The 17,963-nt window shown below is 47.1% G+C and overlaps 1 protein-coding gene across 1 annotated transcript in view; it reads right to left on the bottom strand.

Moving 5' to 3' along the window:
- FAM102A (family with sequence similarity 102 member A) overlaps positions 1-17,963 on the bottom strand; it is a 37,778-nt gene extending 19,815 nt beyond the window's left edge. Inside the window, exons 1-2 of the mRNA XM_017810339.1 lie at positions 17,911-17,963; positions 15,963-16,599 (exon numbers count right to left, since the gene is read on the bottom strand). Of these exons, the coding sequence (XP_017665828.1) occupies positions 15,963-16,108 (146 nt within the window). The 5' untranslated portion in view covers positions 16,109-16,599; positions 17,911-17,963. The remainder of the gene's footprint in view (positions 1-15,962; positions 16,600-17,910) is intronic.

Here is a 17,963-nt window from a genome sequence, read left to right as displayed (position 1 = left end):
TTTTAAAAAAGGCTGCCTGGACCATTTTGCAAGAAGACTCCCAGAAGGCTGAATCCCTGCCAAGCTAAGCTTTGCCCTCTTCTGACTTGAGACTTATTCAAAGCTGTGTAATTACTCTTCAAGACCTAAATATATCTCCTCAGAATAAACTGATGCAACCCTGCGGCAGCTTTTGTGGAAAGTGGAGTTTCAGAAGGAGCTTCTTGGGTCTTCCAACCCTGGAGCTGCTCATCTACCTCCAGCTCTGTGACCAGCCAGAGGAACAGTATTTTGCATCCCTTATCCACCATCCTACCCCCTGAAAGAAGGTTTACCAGAAAAAGAGCAGTTGGGAGATGTTTCACCATAGCATTGTGTGAATCCAAGTAATGGGAACCATGCACAGCAGGAACCCACCACTTTACCTGTTTTTAGAGGAGCAGCAGTGAGCTTGGTGAAGCCTCCAAGGCCTCTTTGTGTTCAGATCTCACACACAGCTCCGGAGACAGGTAGAAGAACACATGAGGAACAGATTTTAAAGAGGAGCTGTTTACCAACTGTGATTTTAGTGCCGTGGACAGAATAGCACTGTTCCAGAAAGCCACAAAGCTCCCTATGAATCCAAGCTGGCTAAAGCAAACACTTCTAGAAAAAGGCCACGTATATGACCCGTGCTATCTTGGGCTCCCTCTCTCCCACATGAAAACCTAGCTAATGAAACACTAGAACAGAGATTAAAACTTCTATTTACAGACTGAGGGCTGAGTTGTGCCCAACTGGGTATCAAGCTTCCAATGCACCACTCGCTGAAACACTTTTGCCTTGCTGAAGCACTTAGGAAAGCAGATGTTTCACCCTTACTTTATGGCAGTTGTCACACGTAAGACAGTGTGTCATAAAAAGGCCACAGCCTTACTGGGAGGGCAATGACAACAAAAAATAGCTTTTTAACGCCAAATGTTTCAGTAGAGCAGCGTCTCAGTCTGACATTTCGTGCACAGGAGCAGATGTGGGAAAACCTCAGGCTAAATGAGACAGTAGATAGATAAGCACACATACAGAGCTTCTTATTCAGATTTTCTCCTCCTCTTCTACACAAAGGGGAAGGGTAAGCCTTCCTATTTCTGATGGTCAGTCCACATGCTCGCTGTCCCCCCTCTGAGATGTGGATCTGTGTCAGAGCCTTCAAGCAGAACTAATCCTCCTGCTCACTCGCTCTGCATCCTCCTCACTGGTTCGCCACTGCAGCAGGAGTAGCAGCAGCTCATCTGATAAGGCACAGGAAAGATAAAACCATTTTACAGAGGCCACCAAGCCAACTCCCAGCTCAGATTCTTTTAAGTGCAATGGGTTGAAGAGCAGCCCTTGAAGGGCCCTGACACACACCAGCAGTGAGTCTTTTGGGGAGGAAGTTAACACAACCTCAGCAACGCAGGTACAATCCCCTCGATCACAGAGGGGGATAAAGAAACAAAAAATCCAGTTATTTCAGCAGGTTGCACATGAAGGGCATCTTCTACAGCGTTTCTTTACACAGCTCTCTTTCAGCTGCAGAGACCACCCTAAGAACAGTCTCATCTATTCCCCAGTCCTCCCACAGGCTCAATTAGAGCAGGATCACTGACACTCCCTTAGCTTGGCAAAGCCTGGAACAATCCTGTGTTATGCTCTAGAGAAGACAGTTACTATTTTAACCAGGTTTTCTAGTGCAAAGCTGTAAGAAAAACCATTGGTAAGGGCAAGGAAAATTCCCTGAAAAGCCTGTTTCAAAACTGACTTTCTAAGATGCTCGGGAACCAATATTCACACCCCAGCATTCACAGTACACCAAAATATATTCCATCCTACTAACACAGCAGGTCGTGCTACAAAAACAGGGCCTGATCACTGCCTATAAAACACAGAAATTATAAATGTGGGTGAATCTACATATATAACAGAAAGCAAGCCCTCATTTAGCCATTAGCTGGTTTAGATATATGATCCAAAATCTGCAGGTATCCCCAAATAATGGGCTTAGGACAGGGCACTTCACTGCAGCACACGTTATAAAATTAAAATGCAGCTCTGAGGCTTTGCCATCCAGATGCCTGGCAAGAAAAAGGAGAGAAATCCACAATGAACAAGATGCACCGTGGACAGATAGCACAGGAATGGGTCACATCAGTAAAAGCTTAGAGCTGCCATAATCCATTTTATTTTGTTGTCAAGCTCATGCACAGGCAGAAAGCAGAAGCAAACATGATGCAGTAACAAGTGCTGGGAAGCTCAGTGGAAATGTATCCCAAGAACGAGAGGTGACACACCATATTCCTTGGGGAACATCACACAGGATCATAAAACCCAGCTGGATACACAATGCGTGAAATCCAAGGCATCCATCCAACCTGGAGGAGGAGAAATGCTTTACAGCAAGTTTACATGGAGGGGTTTTGCCTTCCCTGAGCAGAAGCAGAGCAAGGGCTGCACGGAGCTCCCCACAATAAAGTTACTCTGTTGTGCCTGAGCTTACATCACTGAGCAGAACAACTGCCAACCCCAGGAGCTGGACGTCTCCCCCTCTGCAAACAACCCCGTATTCTCCAGCTGACAAGTGCTGGTTGTTGTGCAGGAGACACGAGCAGTTATGATGGAAAAATGGCTCAGAGACAGATGATGCAGCCTGTGTCACTGAGAGAACTGAGCAAGCCTTTGTCATTTGAAACAAGTCTTATTTGGATGTTAAAGCACTGCAAGTGTTTTAAGCAAGGGTTCGGCAGTAAAGTCATCACATCTACCACCTGCTTGCAAAATTAACTTCTGAATTCCCAGCAGACCCATTCCAATGGCCCATGATGGAGAGGGACACCTACCCACACCTCCCTCTTGGCATCAGTTTACAGCCATTTAATTCTTCATTTACACTAGACCAGTCATACATATGGGCTCTCCAAATGCCAAATGTGAACAACAATGCTTTAAGAATGAAGCATTCACATGACCCAGCATTTTTTGGAGGGAACATGAACCCTCCAAAAATTTCTGAAGGGTTTCATCATGCTATGTCCCACAGTCTCACACCAGGAGATGGACATACATCCACTCCTGCTGTTCACTGGCAGCTGGGGAAGCGGGGGAAGAGTGAACGGGGAAGGAAGAGTAGGGGAAAGTCAGCTCAGAAAACCAGATTCTGCTGATGCAGTTAACAGCACAGCCTGCATAATCCTTATTTGACTGTACATGAGACAAATACAGGAAAAAGGATTAATGGCAAATGCACAGGAAAGAAAAAAGCTAATGCAAGAAACCTCAGCCACAGCTGAGAAACCAAGGTAAGGAGCAGTCAAGCTTCACTGGGGGACAGGGGACGATGACGAAAGCACCAAGTATGTCAAAGGGAGGCGAGGAAAGAACTGGAGCAAAAACAACCAGGCGAGCATGGAATAAAAAACAGGATTCAAAGAATGATTTAGAAATCCTCCTTAGGAATAAGCTGGTATCTACCAGGCAAGGGATTGACTTTTTATGGCTTTAACCTCATTTCCAGAAGAAGCCTATTTCCGTAAAGCTTTTGAACTGCATGTTACAGTTCCCTCCAAGGCAGTGATCAATCTTGATAAAGGTCCACCAATACAAGCCAGGGAGTGATAATACCTTCTGGAAAACTGGGGTGGCAGTCAGTCAATCACCAGTAGAAAACCCTCGAGCATCAGCATTCCTAGTTGTGTATTAACAGCTTCTTTGAAAGTAATTCAGTTATGTCTGGACTCCAGTCACGTGCACCCAGACACGTGTCTTTTATAAGTGACAGACATGAAATGCTGCATCTCATGCACAATGTCCCATAGGCAAGAGTTTTCCAGTGCAGTTCATCCCATGTACTCCAGATCACTGTACTGGGTAGCCAAACTCTCCAGTACATCCAGGGCTTTTAAAACCTTTGGGGGTTATTCTAGAAAAAGATATTTCCAATCATTCCTTGTATCTAAATCTTAAAACCTTTAATCTACTCCTAACATGAACTATGTTAAAAATACTAAAAGAAACAATGGAGGTTATTAAAAAATTGCGCTCAGCTGGTGACTGAGTGCTACAGCAGAAGTTGCATAAAGAAATAAAAATTGTGCCAAATGGAGAAAAAAAAAAGTCAGAAAAATGACCCTTTAAAACTTAAGCTATAGAACAAGTCAGATGAGTTGAACAAGGGTGGAGCAGGGAGAAGGCATGGGGAAATAATTCTAACAGACTCAGCTGCAAAGCAGCAAGGGACAGTACAAGGCACTGTGCAGAAGGGACATGCCCAGCAGAGCCACTGTGCTTTGAGGTATTTGTAATTTACAGTCTGTCATCTCAAAGCAAAGAAGAAAAGCTGGACATCAGGAAAACAAGGCCAAGAAGGGAGTGTAACAGCAAATGCTGTGCAATACATCTACTGTTACACACTGTGCTGAAGGCAGACCAACACGGAGCAGCACATATCCAAGGACTTCTTGCCACATCTACAGAGCACAAAGCTCCTTTTGGTCTCAGGTCAGGGATGTGTGCCAGGAGCAAAAACATCACAAGCAAAGAACCACCAAACTCTTTAGCGCAGAGAATGGAATAACTGGATGGATGACTCAGTTACTAGGGCACAAGTCTGTAATAACGTACGTATTGAACGTTGAAAGACGCATTTGCTTTTTTTGAACTCCGATCATGCACTGAGTCACCACACCGACTCCTACTTCTATTGTTCCGATAGACTACGTTGGGGCTGGATTAGCCAAGAACAAGCCATGTGCCAGGCTGCCCAGCCCACCACCAGTGCTTTCCTCTCTCAAGCAAATTCACAAGGATTTCAGTTGCAGAAGAAACAAGAGCAGGTCTGCACTGGATTCCACTTGAGTCTGCCCAGGTCACCACCAGCTACCTCGCTGCGGTTGTTGTGTGCTGGTGCTGCCTTCTCCAGCCTGTCCCAGATGTGCTGTCCCAGCCCCAGACTGGGCTACCCTGCAGTTCACGCCCAGCACGCTCTGAAGAACTTGTCTAACTCTGGGCATAAACACCTTTCAGATCTAACGTTCCACAACTACAACCACTGAACAATCAAAAGTGCTCAGTGCATAAAACAGGTATGGGGACAACTTAACTAAGGTACTGCTTATGAACTCTTACCTGCACCTCCAGCCAAGCCAGCTGGAGTTACAGGGGCATGAGCAAACCCCAGGCTGAGAGACTTCCATGTTACTGGGGGGCTAAGGGGTGTTCAGGCTCATTACCAACTCACTTGCACAGTAAAACCCACAAAAGTTAAAAGGGGGGGGGAAATCCCAACTTTTCCAAGGGTTTGTTGGCTCTTTGGGCAAAGCACGATTCAAATTTCCCCTCTGGTTCTAACAGATGGTGGAATCAAAGTTTCATAAGGTCCCAAATGCTTCAGAAAACCTCTAAGGTTTGTTCTGTACAGATGCTTACAAGATTAAGGTGGAATAATCCACCACATTTCAGAGTCAATACATGTTTCTGTATCACACTGTAGCTTTTCTAGAAAGCCTTTTCACTTCTGGCAGACCACAGATGTAAAATGAAGACACACTGATTATCCATTGCTGGTGTATTTATAAACTTTCTTCATCCCCTAAGTGCTAGCTGTCATTCTGAGAGATTCCAGATTTGCCTTTTGCTGACCAAATTTAAATTCCCAGTGAAGAAAGACAGTAACATAAACTCCATCAGGGAGAACTCTGATAATGTCCCCACTACACAGGGCACAAGACATGGCTACAACTCCCTGATACAAGAAAGCTGTGTTTCAAAACAAGATGCTCTTATGAAGAAAAAAAGCTATTTATGAAAAAAAAAACCACTCTACCTTTCAAAATCAAAAGAAATCCACACATGCCCCCTAAGATGAGAAAAATCAAGATGTGGGTCAGCTCAATACTTCAAGGCTTTGCTGAGATAGTAAATCTGGCAAATAAAACCCTGAAGGGAATCAACACAAGACTAGGAACAACATTCCTAACGCGAGTGATGTAGAGAGACAAATCCTTTTGCCTCCAAGGCAGATTTATGGCACGTGAAAACATACTGATGCCAGAATAATTAAGCGACTTTTTTTATGCCAATATCAACCCTGTTTCAACCAGGAGAGTTTGCCAGAGAAGTCTTTACAGTGCAAATTAACCTGCACATGAGGCCAAGCTCATTTCTGGAATAATTTCATTAACACCGTGTGATGTAACATCACTGCAATTTGGCTCGAACATGCTGAAGAGCCCTCCAGTAAATAAGCTGCCTGAAGTCAACCCCGGTGCTAAAAGTAGGTTTAGTTACCCAAGAGGTAACACCCTACCATGCTCAGACATGTTTCCCTGTGAGTCACTTCTATACAGTGCATGTTTACTCAAAACAAACACAACAGTCCAGGAGAAAGCCCTTTATGTGTTAACAGCAGCTTTTCCATTCCACGGTGAACACAGGTGCTTTACCACGGCTCCTTTATAAAGGCACCATTCAGCAGCACAAACCAGGCCACTGGTTTGTGAGACAAGTTCCAAACACATTCTCCCTGGATGTCCCCTCCATCGATATCTATCGCTGTCGGGGTTTATCAGCAAAAAGGCCACTCAGCAGGAGAGGTTTGCAAATGAGAAGAGGTTGCTGAGAAGAGGCTGCTGTGCCCCCTGACTCATCTCCGTACTGCTGGTGACGGGCTTGGACTTCTAAACTCTGCCTCTCCCAACAATCCCTTCCCTTCTGCCCCAGCTGGGGAGTGTCAGAACTGGTGTTATGCCAGACTGACAGAGCCAGCAAGAGGGGAGAGAAAAGGGTCTGAGACAGAGCAGTTAGAGCTGCTTTTGCTCCTCTGGAGCCACAGCTGCAGAAAAACAATTTCCTAAGAGCAACCAATATCTCATGATGCAACTTGTCCTAATCAGAGAAATGTAATTTCATAAATTACATCTTGGTTAAAAGCAGAATAGGGAAGAGCTCTGCATTTTGCAGCAGCAGTCGGTGCTGGTTAAGCCCCTGGGAGATGCCAGCACAGGCTCCCACTGCCAGGAGCAGGTTTCTGTGTATCAGAGAGCCTTTACCTCCTCTGTGGCTGTCACCACAAGCTGTATTCCGACACACTCCCTTGATTCTCCCCTACTGAGAGCAAACGACATTGGAGATGTGCTTGCATTACTTTTGGAGGGAAAACAACATGCAGGTTTGTTTTGACAGAACAGACACACTTGCACTTATAGCAGGAAAAGGCATTGCTACAAAAATACATCAGAAATGGACCTTAAAGAGAACAGCAGCCAGAGTATGATCAGCTACTCCCTGTACAGCACAAAAAGAGTGTTCAACAGAGCAGAACAGCAGCAAATGACAGAAACAGTTGTAGGAAATACACTCCCCCTCCACAGCACAGAGTTTCCCTTGCAGCAGGAGCACTGCAGGCTGCTGAAGGTACAAAATGAGCAGTGCTGCACTTGAAAGGAATTCAACATTTATGCAGATGCCTTGTGTTACCAGAACAGGCCACTGACAGAAGCCAGGAAAAGAGCTTTCCAACAGAGGGGTTACTGCATAATTAATCTGTAACAGAGGCAAGCAGACTACCTCTGCAGAGCCCTTATTGCTTAGCCTGGAAACAGGACGCTGCACTAGCTGGGGCTGACTGGTACAGCAAGTCTTTGTCAAGTGGGAATGGTATTGCTCCGTTCCAGGGCAATGGAGCATTAACAGTTCTGGAAAAATTGCTGAATTATAAATATCCTAGATGCCTCCCTCATATTCTTTGATATGGAGGCACAGGGAGGATGGGAAGAACAGGAAGTAGCAGGAGAAAAAAGCATGATGAAAACACAATCAAGCTGAAAACCCTCTCCCCAACCTGGACAGATGCAAACAAAAATCCACTGAACACCACTATACCACACCCAACCTCACCTTTGCTGTTGCAAAGCACAGATAACGCCTCAAAGAATCTGATAGAAGGCTGGGGAAAAAAAAAAAAAAAGAACTAATTTTCTATGCCTGAGTTTTTCCAGGCAACCCTTTCCCTCCTCCTCTCTTGGCCATTTGTGTTTTTAATTTGATGAGCAATATTACCCCTTAAAGAGTGGAAACAGAAGTGACTGGACAGAGAACAAGATGGTTGGAAAACTTTTTCAGGGCTCACTCTTTCCTGCCTGTTTTGTACTCCTCACACTCACAGTTTGCATTTCAGGAGGAATGGAAGCTCCACTGGCAGGTAGGAGCACAGGAAGGCGTGTGCTGACCAGTTCCTTCAGCTGGCTGAGGGAGCCTCTGTTGATCATTAACCCAATACCCATTAATGAAACATCTTGCCACAGTCATTTCATACAAAGTTTTATTCTGGAAGCAAAATAGAGGTATGTGACTACCTCAAATTGAAACCCTGAGGCCACATCCCTTTAAGAGGGTTTTCTATTACAGGTTCCTTGAGCTCCTTTTCCATTGCAAAGCCAGACTGGAGAATAGTGCTTGGCAATTTCTGAAAGGCACAGAAAAGATCTGGTACACTGAAAGGCAAGAGATGGAACCTGCATCATTGAGGTAAACATGTTGCTCTAGGAAGCTCCAAGAGAAAGTTTTCTAGCTTTGGTTGCTTATTTCTGAGAGCACATTTCAGGCTAGTTACCAACCACATGCAGGGGTGATGGTTTTGTAGGTCTCTAAAGCTGCATTACTAATTAGTGCTGTAGCTTTCTAGCCCTTCCAGGACAGTAAATCCACACACTCTCTTCCTTCCTCCCTCTCAGTGCTTTCAGGGTTCATTTCTTATTTAAAATACAGCATACAGCTGTAAAAGTATTTTTAGCTTCAGTTCCATCTCCTACTACAACATGAGACTTCTTTCAAGGCCTTCTCTCACCAATGAAGTAGGATAAATCCAGCTAAAGGAAAGGCTTAATCCTGTTCTCTTGCCAGCTCAGCTACTTTCCATCCGCAGGGAGTGCAGCCACTATACAGACTGTATATCTACTGGTAATCTGGAGCATCCTGTCTCTTCCACACTTGCCTCCTCCCAATCCTTTAGTCTCCATGTGCTTCCTCTGCATTTTCTTCCTCATCCCCATAACTCCATCCCATCTCCTCATCTTGGCCTTACCAACCGAGCTTACACGGGAGACCCACGGGGAGCACGTGAAAACAACATCCACGACCGTCAGCGATTTTGAATCCCACACAACAATTGCCTTTCTTGCTCATCAGATTAAAAATACACCAAACAAGAAGGCTGTTCATCCAGTGAACACAGGCACAACTGTTTGTCCAGTGGGAAGTGCTTTTCAAACCCAGGCACTAAAATGAGATGCCGAGTCCCACTGTATGGTACCAGAGGGACCGTGATGCCAAGTCTGGAGTTACGACAGCGAAGTGCATCGTGTCTCCCAGCAAGTGCACTTGGCATAATATGAATAAACTCCAAGGAAAAAAAAAAAGTCTCTAACCCTGCAGGGCAAGCAGCTGGTACTGGTGTGGGCTAACAAATCCTGAAATAACACCTGAAATCATCACCTTTGCAGCACAGATTACTGATACAAAGTCACAGAATGCTACAGAAGAAATGGGCAGATCCAGATGTTGGTCCAGGCTACTCCTAAAGGCTTCTAGTTTAATCTACAACAACCCACAGCTATGAAATAATTCCAGACCCATTTCAGAGCAGGCTGCAAGTGCAGAACTGGCAGCCCACAGAGGATGCAGAACACATCCTGTTTGAAAAAGGGAGGTCACACACAGAGCCACATCCGCCCGTCCTCTCACGGATGAGACCCCACAGAGCCACGCTCAGGTGGATGCTGTGAGGCCTCACCATCCCATCCTGACAGCTTACACACTTGCCCTGAAGTGAGGGAGGTTTCTGATCTGAGGGACAGGCTGGGCTCTTTCCTGAAACACTACCAGATGTAGCTTCCTGCAATAAAATAATAATAAGAAATAAATCTTTACCTGCCTCATTCATCTAGAAACTGGTACCAGAGCAACTTGCCACGGGCAACTTATGGCCTATTAAAATACCAACTGCTGTGCAGCGAGACCACAGGCTCCTGAAGGCACGCATGAATTCCTCAGAAATTCAGCTACAAAGCTAGAGTCAACACTGATGGCAGCTCAAGAGCACAAAGAATAAACAGACTGGAAGCCATTTAGGTTTTTCCCTCTACTTCAGAAATAAATACATGTCTTAATGGAGGGGGAGGCCACCCTCTTCTACCTCCCCTCGTCCTCAGCCAGAGCTGATGGTACCGTCACCCTGCAAATCAAGGTGGCCAAATCTCCAAGTAGAACATTAATTTTCAATGAGTAATTTTTTGAGCAAAGGGCTGCCTAAGCCACACAGATAAGGCTGTTGCTAAGAGTCAGCTGTCAAAGCAATGCCAGCTCAGAATCGGCGAGGAGGGGGAAGTTTGAAAGCCGGCTGTATCCAAACGTATTTACTGATGCTGTACACACAGCAGATCGGTTACAGGGCTTTAGATTACAGCTTCTGCTCAACAGAGCAGCCCCTGCCTGAGCCACAGCAGGCAGGGCAGAGCCAGACCATGAACAGAGGCTGTTCTTTACTCAACAGGATACAGCGCCCGAGGAAGGAAAGTTTTGACATAATTCTGCCAGTCTTGTGACAGGCCCCAGTGTGGTGACAGGAAGAGGCAAGTCTGGCACAAAGCAAATCAACCCACCCTGGCTGGGGCAGGTGTAGCTGCCAGAGCCCAGGAAAGGTGACAGAAGTGCTCTGCAAACTCAAAGTGCAGCTTAAGACAGTTTGTGCCTGGTTTGTGTGGTGTTCTATCAGTTCTGCAATTCTTCCAACACCCCCAACTTGCCAGAGGTTCAACTTCATCCACTGCTTCTGCTCTCACAATTTGCACCTACATTTAGCTACACTTATGGAATCAACCTCCTTTTTCTCATCTTCACTGCCTCTTTTCTCTGTATTTGTTTGAGAATGCAAGGTACTGCAGGTGCTGTAGTATTATCTTGAAATAGGGTATGTTTGATTGCAAATCACTTCTAGAGGCTGTGTTCAAATCCCTTCTCCATTAACACCCTGAGCCTATTGCTGAGGCTCTGCCAGGAAGGAAGGATGTTAGTGTGTGAAACAGCTCTGGAACACTAAAACTCACTCTCTTGATCTGTGTATTAGGAATATATGTACACATAGGAAAGGTCTACATTTTCAGACATAAAAGTATGTTTAAAATGTGTTGTCACACCCCATGCCCTAGCAGAGGATAGAGCCTATTGTCCTAAAATACGGGACTGGGAGAACGGTTTAAAGCCACAACCAAGTTCTTTGCTCTACTAAACCAGGGTAATTGCACTGGAATCAAGAGGCAGAACTCAGCCAGTGATCTCCTCCTTTCACTACAGTTTTCTTCCCTCTTGAGGACTCTAGAAGAAACTATTTAGTTACCTAATCTTTGTTTTAAGGCAGACAGTGGTGAAGATTCACATTTCAAGGGCTGAATCAGTCCTTCAGTCTCTGATTAAACAAACAGTTAACGATTTTCCAGTCTGAAAAAGCCAAACACTATGAACCTAATTACCTGAAGGATCCCGTAATATCAGGCACAATGACTATTTATGTGAAGACAGTGAAGTAGCTGATTTAACTCTCACCACCAAGAGCAGCATTCTGGAGGTGGCTCGACTTGCACCTCCCTTCACAAAGGTTTCTGAATCACCAAGCCCTGTGTTAGCAAGGGCAATGCTTCTCCCTTTTATTTATGTGAAAAAGTTGTGTGTATCACTACGGTATAACAATGCTTTGCATCCCACCAGCTGCCAAAAGCAAGTAGCTTCAGGTCATTTGTGCCCACACAAGGATGACAGAGCCACACTCACACAAAAGCTGACCTCAGTCCACAGGGAGCTGTCAGTGTGGTGCCTTCCCAAATACCAGCATTTCCTTTGGCTTTCTGGATGCAGCTTTACACCCCCAAAAAATAAAGTTTGCAGTGCAGGAAGTGGCCTTTCATACTGACTCAAAAATTGCAAGGCTAAGAACATTCTGGGTTCAGGCTGCAGCACTGACATACTTGGGAGGTCAGACCACCCCAACAGGGTCAGCTCTTCCCAGATCAAGCCTGCATGGAAACAGGGCTGGGTCGCAGGAGACAAGCCACATTCCTTAGTTAGAACTGCTGCAGGAGTGGCAGGATCACAAATTCAAGCTGAAATGCTACATATGCTTAGAAAAGCATGGTCTCAAAGGAAACACACTCTGAGGTGCCTTCAGAAGACAATAAGGAAGGTGGGAAATGCCCTCAAAGTTGCTCAACTCATGCAAAACAGTCTTTCCTCTGGAGTCAGACAGGGGATTTCAGAGCACGATCCCTTCCTTCAAATCCAGAAATACCAGAGTGAAAACTGTTGGCAGGCTAACAGAACAATGTAGGATGAAGTGTCAGGAGTCTGTGGATAACACCTGGCTTTCCACTTCCTTCACATCGTGCACCGGCAAGGCTCGCTGCCAACACGCAGCCAGAGATCACTCAGCACCGAGGCACAGAGCATCTGGCTGTCACTCAACAGGCACCAACACTGCAAGCACAGAGCGGGGAATTTAACCAAGTCTTCCTCCTCCAGGATACCCAAAGATGTACGTGTGTGTCCTACACCAGCCTGCAGCTTTAGGGCTCTCATCTGGGCACCCAGGCTCCTGCCTGTGCCGGTCGGAACCCCCCCACTGAGCTCGTGGTATCACCTCTCTAGGAACAAAGCTGCACAACCCCCCCAAAAAGCTTCAAACTGGTACAAAATGCAGCCACCCATCTGCTTCACAAAAACGGTTGCCATGAACACATCCCTACTGCTCTGTGCCTGCTATTTTTAAAGGTACTTGGGAGGCAACTGAATTCACTGGCGGTTGTGCTATTTAAGTATCTGGACTAATAATATTCAAGGAATATATTGGCACTTCTCTGTGGGGAAATACAGCATCTGCCTGGTCTACACCTGGCTCAGATGCATTTTCAGAAGCCCAGCTTCTGTAATCCAACAGCAAGGTGATAAACCCACAGACAATAGATGCTTTTCGTGCAGAGCACTGTAAAGTGAAACCTGGGAGTTTTATCCTCAGAAGTGCCACCACAGTGTAAGAAGAGTTTACAAAGGGAGGGGAAAGGACAAGCAAAAGGATATTTACAGCTGTAACCTCAGTCACTTAATCACATGGTTTAACGCAAGGCCTGAGCACGGGAAGCATGGAAAAAGGGTACCTGCTTGCAAGAAAATAACAAAAAAAACAAAACCAGAAAACCCAAGAGAGGCAGATCCCCAAAGCTGAATGTGCTGACAGGACCTGGATCTTTTCCAGAGAGCCTTGAATTCCTAAGAGTGTTTAGTCTTAATGCATTTCAGACAGGTTCCCCTTCAGCCAGGCTGGGCAGAAGGGGTGTGAGCAGCCTGGGAAGGGAGTCCCAGCCCGGGGTGTGCCCCACCAGACCCACAGCACCAGGCTGTGGCAGGTACGTGCAACCCAGGCTGAACTGGACTTGGGACCAGGACGGGCTGACAGGAGCCAGCAGTACAACCTGCTGCTTCTGCTCTGTGAACAGGACAAATGAACCCTGTGTCACCTGGCAACTCCCTGGGTATATCACAGTCCCACCTCCCGCCACATGCACGAGGTGCCAGGTAAGTTTGCTGCAAATAATGTGAAAAATCCGTCTCTGGAGGTTCTTATATTCTCAGACAACACTTCTCATTCCACACCATAGCTAGAAAAAAAAACGATTTAGTGTGTCCTATGAAGAGTTCGTATACCTACTTCTCCCCTCTGTTTACAGACTCCAGGTGATGTGGGACACCTTGTTCAGATCAGTTCTCTAAAAACTCATGATCAGGAAGAGCTCCATCACAGCCACAAACCTCTGATTGCCACAGACCACAGAAGCAGCCCAAATCAATTGCAGAGCAAACACCAGATTTTGTACATAAGCAACTCATAAGAGATGACCTCCCAGACATCACAACCTCAAACAAAATCGGTTTTGGAAGTGGTTGATTTCAGGGACGAGAAACAATCACAGACCCTAAATAATGTATAGATTTCAAACACGATATGGACACAGCATCTCCTTCACTTTAATCTTTCCCTAGATCCAAAGAGTATCAAAAAATGTGATGGAAATGACTAGATGAGCACAGAGCAGAGCCCAAGGCATGATCCAGGAGCCTCTCCACATGGTAACTCTTCTCCTCACCATTCCTGGAAATTCATCCCTCCTGAAGTTTCTCTAACTGCAACAGGGAAAATATTTGGAAAAGGTCAAATGACTCAGTGCCACTGAGAGCCATAACTTTTCAAGCAGGAGCAGGTTTCCATGTGCTTTCAGTTAGAGCCCAGACAGGTTGGGGGAAAGGCAGCAAACCCCCCAGCCCACTTCCTCTTTGCTCATTTTGAAGCAATCAAGCCCAGGGAGAGCAGTTTATGTGTTTGGTTTGAATTACAGATGATTTTGCTGCTGGAACACATCTGCAACGCGCTCTGCTGAGTGAACTGCTGAACCCCAGCCAGCTCAGAAAACAACCCACACGGCTGGCAGCACCAGCAAACCCCAGCGAAGGCTCCCAGAAGCCACTTCCAGAGACAACAGGGAGAGGGAGATGGGCATTTCTCAGCACAGGCTTTTCCCGAGACACCCTCCAGTGCAACTCGGTTTATTGTGACTCCAGGAAGCAGAAGGGTTAATTTCTTTCCAAGTTCACATACTGTTTGAATTCCTTAGATAAGCTGCTTCCACCAAACCCAAGGACCTAGCCCCAGGGGAGAAACACTGTGAGGAAAAGCTTTTTTGATAGACTTTCTTCAAAAGAGAAATTAATTCAAAGTCCATTTTTGGAGGTGTTCCACGCCCACGGTTTCTACAAACTTCAGATGAGGTTGCATCGTGCCTCTGGAAAAAAAACCCAAGCTTTGAGCAATGCCCTACCACTTCTGTTTGCAAGACAAATGTTTTATGCTTGCCCAATAAAATCTCTCCTGAAACGAGAAAGCTCAGCACGCAGCACCACAAAGAGGAAAACCAGCCCAAACCAGACTTTAGCCCTGGGATAGAGCAGTTAACAGCTAGCACAAACTAATCCTGTACCTTTAAAACTGAGCAGTCACTCAGGAAAGCAAAAAAACAAGTTTTGAAAGCCACTGAAGGCTTCCTTCACATCTTGAGGCAGAAAGCAAGTCTGGGCTGTTATGGAATTTGTGTTTGCATACTGCTGGTGATAATCTGTGTGCATAGTTAGAAACAAAGCAAGTTTTTATTAGCAATTAGTAGCAAGACTAGGGACAGACCTGCCTGAAGGAGTCAGAGAAATGCCAATACACGATGGCAGAGCCTTGTAAGATGTGGAGCAGAACAATCCCAACATGACAGATCACACAGAAAATACTGCTGCTCTAAACCGGGAGATGCAATGGCATCAGTTCAAGGAGATAAACTGAGTCTTTAACACTGATAACTTTGACTCCAGGCAGCAGTTTTCCCTTGCACAGCAATTTGCAATGCAAAGCAAGCTACTTCCACCCTTACCAAGAACACAAATTCAGAATCAAAGTGGGAGAGCAAAGCTGGGAAGGGTTGATTTGTTTAGATATAGTTTTCTACAGAGTTGAGTTTCAAGTAAGACACAAAGGCAATACAGCACAGGGACTGAAACAGTGTGTGAGAACTTGGGCAAGGAGAGGGGAAAAATATGAGAGGATTTAACCCACAAACCTCAGCCCCTTTCAGGGGAGTGACCTCCCGCTCCCTCCCCTCATCTCTGAAAAATTCAATCCAGCTCGGATCAGCCAACACCACCCAGGTTCAGAGCTCTCCAGCTATGTACTTCCCCCGCTCCAGAGAATGATGTGGCATGTGGGGCCCTACAACAGAACTATTAAAATCCCATCAAGGGGTAAGCAAGTGGTGGCCATATGCTAAACCGCTCAAGGGATGAATAACCAGGGAAAGAAGCAGAGCCAGGCAGCAAGTCTGCAGGGAGGGTCTTACCTGGTAGATAAACTAGCAAAGTCTCCTCCATCCAGCAGCCTAATTTTGCAAAACAGAACCCCATTCACAAAGGGGACGGCAGTCAGCTCTTCTAGAGTGAAACTTGTCTGAAACTTGAATTTCTTCTTCTTCATCAGGAAAGCCATGGGCAAATTCAGCGTGAAAAGCTCAGGAATTCCAAACAAGATCAGGGAGAAGTGGCTCAAAACACACACAGACAAGCAGAAGAAGGACACTCGTTGCAGGAGCACAAGCAGGGAGTAAATTCCAGTTCAGTTACAACGACGGCCCAGCTTCAAACGCACGATTCTCTTCTCTTTGGTGGTCGGATCTGGCTGTGGGATCATCACCACGGCAGGCTTCAGGTGAGCTGGAAGAGGTCAGATTAAATCTCTGCAACATCTCCAAGGGAAAAGGGAGGGAGGGAAGTTGGTCTCAGCTCCAGACCAGCAGGAGCTGTCCCAGTTAGAGGCTGCAGTGCTCTGTCTTCAGCACAACCCCTCCTGAAAGCATCTCTTGTGAGAAGTCATCTCGAGTCCCCAGAGAAGCCTCAAGTCTGCGGGCAGCACATTCAGAGAGCTTCCAGTTTCTATCTCCTCCCCTTGTGCAACTCCTTGATACAGGTCTTCGGGTCAGCCTTTGGGAGGGAAATGAGTAAATTAGTTCCAGCCAGTCTTGGGCTCCTCCTCTTGCTCTAAAACCTGTTTGGATGGGTAATATTCAGTCCAGACTCATTCCAGTCTGAAGAGGTATGGCCCCAATTAGCCTGGCCCCAACATCCTCTTTCCCCTTTTTGCCTAGGGCAAGCTTCAGTGTTGTCATCCCCCTCGTAATTTCTGTTTTGCAAAGCAGCTAATAAAAATCTGCTCTGTTTTCAGCCACCACCTTGAGAAGCAGTTTACAGAGCAAGATCAGTCTAACGTGTAGTCTAACAAGGATAAGGAAAAGCCGTCTCAAGAATTGAAAAATCTGCTTCTTTCCTGCATATCCAACCAGCCCTAAGTGTTAGCACCTGTATCTTATAAATGGAGAAAGCAGCAGAGAGAGAAAACAAGCAGTCTGCTCCAGATTACAGAGCATAACAACCGAATCAGGTCATCTGGCTGCCCAATCACCAGGCCCACTGGGAACGCTGCCTTTGCCCAGCACCGGATCCACACCGAGCCCTGCACGGCTCAGCTTTGGGGCTGGAGATGGGCATTTCGTTACACACCGACACAACACCCAAACCAGGGAGGCAGGAGCTGATCAGCATCCAAAAGGGACAAGGTTATGAACATCGGGCAGTAAACAATCCTCAGGGATTCCAGCAGCTGCCTGCATGTGTGGGTGGTTAAAGCCCCTCGCTGGCTGTGGGTAAACCCAGCCGGCTCTGCCGGAGCCTGGGCACCTCCGCTGTCCTGTGGCACTGCTGTTCCCCACCAGTCCCTGCGCCGAGCTGCTGCCAGGGCTCATCCTGCCTTCCAGCTCCCTGGACTGTGCACCGGGATGGGGACAGGTCCCAGCCAACCCCGGACCCTGGGACCACGCACCAGGCTGCAGGGAGGTCACAGCCTGCCCCGGCATCCCGGGGCCATACACTGAGCTGTGCCCAGGTCTCGGCTCGCTGTCTGAGCTTTGCACTGAGCTGTGCCCAGGTCTCGGCTCTCTTTCCGAGCCTTGCACTAAGCCGTGCCCAGTCTCAGCTCACCTCCCGCACCTCCGAACCACCGAGTGCCCCGCAGCCCGGTCTCACCGCTCTTCCAGCCCCAGGGGCCAAGCACCGGGGCCGTGCCCGGGCCGTGCCCAGCTCCGACCCCACCACCCGTGCCCGGAGCCGCAGCCCGGGCTCAGCCCGCTCCCAGCCCGTGCACCGACCCGCAGCCCGGTCCTACCCCCATTCCCGCCCCCCCCATCACCAGCTGCCCTACGGGCGGTCTCATCCCGCTTCCCGGCGCGCTCCACAGACCTGCGGCGCGGTCCCGGCGCGGTGCCTGCCCGGCCCTGCCCGCTCCTCCCGCC

The sequence above is a fragment of the Lepidothrix coronata genome, unplaced genomic scaffold (genome assembly GCF_001604755.1).
Source record: "Lepidothrix coronata isolate B3197 unplaced genomic scaffold, Lepidothrix_coronata-1.0 Scaffold28, whole genome shotgun sequence".
NCBI classification, from domain to species: Eukaryota; Metazoa; Chordata; class Aves; order Passeriformes; family Pipridae; genus Lepidothrix; species Lepidothrix coronata.
This window is presented reverse-complemented; position numbering and strand designations above follow the sequence as displayed.